This window comes from Gekko japonicus, unplaced genomic scaffold, assembly GCF_001447785.1.
Source record: "Gekko japonicus isolate JY-2015 unplaced genomic scaffold, Gekko_japonicus_V1.1 scaffold1994, whole genome shotgun sequence".
Lineage (NCBI taxonomy): Eukaryota > Metazoa > Chordata > Lepidosauria > Squamata > Gekkonidae > Gekko > Gekko japonicus.
The window spans coordinates 147,760-154,143 of record NW_015163661.1 but is presented as its reverse complement, the minus strand read 5'-3'; the positions used below and the strand labels follow the sequence as shown (position 1 = coordinate 154,143).

Below are 6,384 nucleotides of genomic sequence, written 5' to 3'. Positions count from 1 at the left end.
CCCCCCCCCCACTGCTCTGCATGTGGACTGGGGGCAGGGCTCGGGATCTGAAAGTTCCGATGGGGGGAGACAGATTTACCTGGTGACTCCTGAAGGGGGGGCTCGCAGGAGCTGGAAAGCCGCGGAGGGCAGGTGCGAGGCATGCTGTAGCCGGGTGATGACAGAGGGCTGAGCGAGTCGGTGGTGGAGGTGAGTCTTTAAAATTTTATTTGTTATTTCTGTGACGTCAGTGCCCCCCGACTTATTTAGAGGCTCCCCAAATTACAAAATCCTGGCTTTGGGTCTGCCACTCCCTAGGCTAGGCCTGCACAGGTTGTTCCGCCAAGCTAACACAGCCCACTAGCTGGGCACTGTAGCTTGCTAAGGGTTTGGCAACCCCTGTGTTTTTCCCGTGCCAGCCAGAACCAGAACAAGAGATTTACAGAACCAACACGCCATGCTAATTCTGAAAGGACGCACTGTGCCTGGGTCGTCTGTTCAAGCACAAGATCAAGAGCAAGAAGAAGAATAGCAAGAAGAAGAAGAGGAGGAGCAGGAAGAGGGAGAAGGAGAGGGAGAGAGAGAAGGCGAAGGAGAAGAGGAGGAGGAGGAGGATTGGATTTATACCCTGCCCTTCACTACCCAAAGGAGTCTCAGAGCAGCTTACAAACTCCTTTCCCTTCCCCTCCCCACAGCAGACACCCTGGGAGGTAGGTGGAGCCGAGAGAGCTCTGACAGAAACTGCTCTTTTTTTCAAGAACAGCTCTGCCAGGACTACGGCTTGCCCAAGGTCATCCAGCAGGTGCAAGTGGAGGAGTGGGGAATCAAACCCGGTTCTCCCAGATTAGAGACTGCGCACTTAACCACTACACCAAACTGGCTTCCATGTTGTGGCTCTTGGTCATAAGCGGGAAACACACATCAATACAACCTGGGATCCAGCCAGCCTGGGCTTACTAAGCTCAGACATTTCGCTGGGGATTGCGTTATTAGGAAGAAAGGGATCTGATTTCAAGGCTGCTGGCAGCAGAGACTGAGACAGACCCAAGTCAAGATGCCTGCTTACCCAAGACACCACCCGGCCATTGAAACAGGGAAGCTTGGCGTTGTCGTCCGAGATTTCTTCTTTCACAACCCTGTAAGAGAGAAAAAACAGGATACGTCAGGCCAAGCCATGAGGAAGCTGGCTTGGCTCCTCCCAAATCTCCAAGGCTATATCTTGAGACAGGGACAAGGGCGTGCCTGATGCTGCAAAATTGCCTTCCCTTCCTCTCCCCACAACAGGCGTCTTGTGAGGCAGGTGGGGCTGGCAGAGTTCTGGGAGAACGGTGACTGGCCCAAGGTCACCCAGCGGGCTTCATGCGGAGGAGGAGTGGGGAATCAAACCCGGCTCTCCAGATTGATTGATTGATTGATTGATTGATTGATTGCATTTCTATCCCGCCCTCCCCACAAACGGGCTCAGGGCAGCTCACAAACAAGGGCAACATGTCCCGATATAAAGCATTAAAAACAAAATAAAACAAGTATATTTAACAGTAATAAAGTGCTCAGTGATTGCATCAAGGTGATGACCTATAGATGTTATCCAAAAGCATGCTTCAGCGGTGCCGACCCATCGCAATACTGTGGCTCGATCTTTATAATGGGCCATCCCATTACCCGTTATTGCCATGAGATAGCTGTTGGTGGGGGTAGGGGCGGCTCCTAATTGAAAGCCTGGTGGAAGAGCTCCGTCTCGTAGGCCCTGCAGAACTCTGAGAGGTTTAAAGCCCTTAGCAGTCAAGAGACCTACATATCTTCGGGACTGCCTCTCCCAGTATGCCCCTGGAAGAGCATTACGCTCGGAGAATAAGAACCTCCTGGTGTCCCCCAGCCCGAGAGAGATCCGGCTGTCCTCAACCAGGGCCAGGGTTTTTTTTTTCCGGCCCTAGCCCCAACTTGGCGGAACTCTCTGTCGGAGAACATCCCTGCCCTGCAGGAGATACTACCTTTCTGCAGGGCATGCACGGCAGATGTCCTGCCAGGCAATTTGGTTGAGGACAGCGATGGGGACGGTATCGACACCTGGCCCTCTCACATACTCCCCCCATCCCTCATAACCCCCCCCCGTCCCTTCGTTGAACTTCACTGACCCATCCCTTACACCTCTCTCCCCCAGGAGTCTGCGGAGCTTCATTTTTCCCTGCCATCTGGAATATAGATGGTTTATTTATTGATCTGGTGTTCAGAAGTGGTTTGCCATTGCCGGCCTCTGCGCGCCAACCCTGGACTTCCTTGGAGGCCTCCCATCCTAGCACTAACCACAGCGGACCCTGCTTAGCTTCCGAGATCTGACCAGATCACACGTCGAAGATCACACCGTTCTCAGGATGCTGACAAAATGGTAACTTTGCGGGGGGACTTAAGGAGGAGGACAACAAACCATGGGCATCTTCCTAGCCGTGTCCACTTGGCAGATTTCTCGCGCCTTCTCTAAAACTCAGCACAAGAAACCTTACATAAGAACATAAGAACATAAGAGACGCCAATGTTGGATCAGGCCAAAGGCCCATCCAGTCCAACACTCTGTATCACACAGTACTCAGAAATACTAGTGCCATCAGGAGGTGCACCAGTGGGGCCAGGACATTAGAAGCCCTCCCACTGTTGCCCCCCCCAAGCACCAAGAAGACATAGCATCACTTCCCCAGAGCCCCTATCTATACCTTGTGGCTAATAGCCACTGATGGACCTCTGCTCCATATGCTTATCTAATTCCCTTTTGAAGCCGTCCATGCTTGTAGCCGCCACCACTTCCTGTGGCAGTGAATTCCATGTGTTCATCACTCTTTGGGTGAAGAAGGACTTCCTCTTATCCGTTCTAACCCGACCGCTCAGCAATTTTATCGAGTGCCCACAAGGAGATCTTGTCTTGTGAGAAAGGGAGAAAAGTACCTCTTTCTCTATTTTCTTTCCCTTCTTCCCCTCCTCCCGGCCTGCAACCTCAAAAAGCTCCACGAGAGTGGAACCGAACCAGCTCCGCCTGCGGACAGTCTTCTAATTTGCTGTAACTTATTCTGAACCTGCAGATTTGTTGGTTTGCATCTGCGCAAGGGGATGATAGTCCACTCCACTCACTTTCCGAGGTCTGGTATCTATTTATGGTTTACAGAGAAAGTTTGGGGAGAGGGGAAGCATCGTATTTTTACCCAGGAGTGCCTGGAGAAGGTGTTGACAGAGAGGCAGAGTCAAGACCGGGTGGCCTGGATGAACTACGTAACAAAATCTGAATGAAACTTCTCTAAAAAGGAGGAGGAAAAAGAGGAAGAAGAGGAGGAGGAGGAGGAGGAGGAGGAAGAAAACGGAGAAGAAGAACAGGAGACGATCGGATTTATACCCCGCCCTTCACTTGGGACTCTCAGAGGAGCTTACAATCTCCTTCTCTTCTTCTCCCCACCACAAACACCCTGTGAGGTCGGCGGGGCTGAGACAGCTCTGAGAGAACTGTGGCTTGCCCAAGGTCACCCAGCAGCTGCATATGGAGGAGGAGTGGGGAATCAAACCCAATTCTCCAGCTTAGAGTCTGCCACTCTTAACCACTACACCAAACTGGCTCTCAATCAAGCCCTCTCCCCTGGAAAAAGAGAGAAATTGTTCACTTTAGAATGATTAATCTCTGAATCCTCTATATCTGTTCAACACCTTCACTTACTGGCTCAAATGAAGAAACAGATTTACTTACTACAGTTGGATGGTGCAATTCTAAACACACATGATACTGCCTTGCACAGAATCAGAACACTGGTCCATCGAGATCAGTACTGTCTACTCAGATTGGCAGCAGCTGTCCAGGGTCTCAGGAACCTGGGACCTTTTGCATTCCACTGAGCCACGGCCCCTCTTTACAGCTCTCCAGGGTCTCAGGCTGAGGTCTTCCCCATCACCTCCTGCCTGGTCCTTTTAACTGGAGATGCCGGGGACTGAACCTGGGACCTCATGCATGCCAGGCAGAGGCTCTGCCACTGAGCCACAGTCCCTCTTGACAGCTCTCCAGGGTCTCAGGCTGAGGTCTTTCCCATCACCTCCTGCCTGGTCCTTTTAACTGGAGATGCCGGGGATTGAACCTGGGACCTTCTGCATGCCAAGCAACACTGAGCTACAGGGCCCCTCCCCAGCCCCTCTGATTGCCAGACTATTGAGGTACAAAGCTTCCCACCCAAACAATGTCCTGTTACAAGGACATCTGGAAAACAGGATTCCAAGCTGTGCTTTCTCTTCTCGGGGTGGGGGTGGGGATCGCAGCTTCAACCACAATAAACTGGTGTCTGCAACCTGTGTAAATCATAAGCAACAACACATGCCATGCCTATGTGTTTTGCAAGACCATTTTCACAGCCTCGAGGGCCAGGGCCCTGTTTTTGTGCTTCTCTCTTTGTTCGAGTGCGTGCTGCGATTCTCGGCATCCCCAAATGCACAAAAGGCCACGCATGCACAATGCAGTGGGATAATTTTTTAAAAAGCAAGTCGGCCTCGACGGTGGTGGCAGACATGCTCGAAAAACGAGAGGACATGGAGTGCAGAAAAGCTATACAGACGATCGACGAAGTGGAGAAATTAAACTGACGGAAAGGTGCTCGAGTGTTCGGCATGCATAGGAAGACTCCCTAGTCTTCGGAAACAGATGGGGCTTGGGAGCAAGACCCGCAGGCAGTGTGAGACTGAGCTGGCCAGGCAGGGCATAAAATACAAGGGGCCTGAACTCCTGCCTTTGTCTGGATGACAGGATGCAGCCATCGTCTGTCTGCGGCCCTTCAGGTTCCAGCTCAAGCCCTCGTTCGGGTGATCTCAGGTGCCCTCGGCTGGAAATCACAGACACTTTGTGTCTGGATGGGGGAGGGATATGGTAGGCCTTGGCCAATGTTCCCTCTAAGCTGTGGAGTCTTGGTGAGCAAAAATTCTGCTTTGTGAGTTACTGGCTTTAAAGTTGTGAGCCAGCGATTTGGCTACTGCGTAAATTACTTTGCTCTGGAGCCATCCTTCCTGAGCTAAGACAAAAATCTGTCCAGATTTTCTCAGAGTTCGAGTCGAGGCGATTTAAGTCCACGGCAAAACAGCATCCAAAAAACCCAGGGCAACAGCAGGCTGAAACTGGGATGGCCACTGAAGGGAGGTAACGTCATGCAGAACAGGGGAAAAAAAACACCTGGAATAAAAAGAAGGTTGAATTCGGTTTTAGAAGAAGAAGAGGAGGAGATTGGATTTATCTCCCGCCCTTCACTCAGAGTCTCAGAGTACCTTACAATCTCCTTCCCTTCCACTCCCCACAACAGACACCTTGTAAGGTAGGTGGGGCTGAGAGAGCTCTTTTGAGAACTGCTCTTGAGAGAATAGCTCAGAAAGGACTTGTGACTGGCCCAAGGTCACACCAGCAGCTGCATGCGGAGGAGTGGGGAATCAAACCCGGTTCTCCCAGATTACGGTCCGCTGCTCTTAACCGCTACACCAGACTGGCAAAGCTGCACTCTGCTCCCTCTCCCAGGTTGAAATGAGAGACGGCTCCTCACAAGTGCCTCAGTAACATCCCAAAGACCTCTAGGATGATCTAGTGAAAATGGATAGATGAAGTGTCTGTCCTGGCAACAGGCTTTGTGCCAAGTGATAGACCTAGGCAGATACGGCACTATGCCCAACACTTGAAGCCGCCCTGCAGACAGAAGTGACTCACCTTGCACAGTCACCCAAAGGCAGTCCCCTTAATGGAGGACAGGTCTATTGGTGGCTATTAATCAAGATGGCTAAAAGGAATCTGTAGAGTCAGAGGCCCCTATGCCTGAAAGCCAGTTGCTGGGAGGGAGGCATGCAAGGGCAAGGAGGAGGAGGAGGAGATTGGATTTGTACCGCGCCCTTCACTACCCGAAGGAGTCTCAGAGCGGCTTACAATCTCCTTTCCCTTCCCCTCCCCACACAAGACACCCTCTGAGGTAGGTGGGGCTGAGACAGCTCTCTCAAGGACTCTCTTGAGAGGACAGCTCTGAAAGAACTTGTGACTGACCCAAGGTCACCCCAGCAGCTGCATTCGGAGGAATGGGGAATCAAACCCGGTTCTCCCAGATTAGAGTCCGCGCTCCTAATCACTACACCAAACTGTGTCTTGAGAGAAGGCTATTTGCTGTTAGGCTCCCTGGAAGAAGAAAAAATCTGATGGTGGACTACATCAGCTCTGATCTGATTTGGTCAGGCTATCCTTTTATTATTTATGCATTTCCTGAAAATCTTTCTACTGCTTCCTCATGTGTGCATGGAGCAGACTGGCCTTCCTCTGACAGCAGAGTACACCCCTGCGACAAGAGCCAGCCCTTCAAGTGTGGAGCCTCAGCCCAGATTTCATTGATCCAAATCCTGTACCTCAACTCCAACGTTAAT

The 6,384-nt window shown here is 51.5% G+C and overlaps 1 protein-coding gene across 1 annotated transcript in view; it reads right to left on the bottom strand.

The window, feature by feature from the left end:
* DVL3 (dishevelled segment polarity protein 3) overlaps positions 1-6,384 on the bottom strand; it is a 116,259-nt gene that overhangs the window by 43,140 nt on the left and 66,735 nt on the right. The window contains exon 2 of the mRNA XM_015407724.1: positions 1,046-1,115. Within this exon, the coding sequence (XP_015263210.1) occupies positions 1,046-1,115 (70 nt within the window). The remainder of the gene's footprint in view (positions 1-1,045; positions 1,116-6,384) is intronic.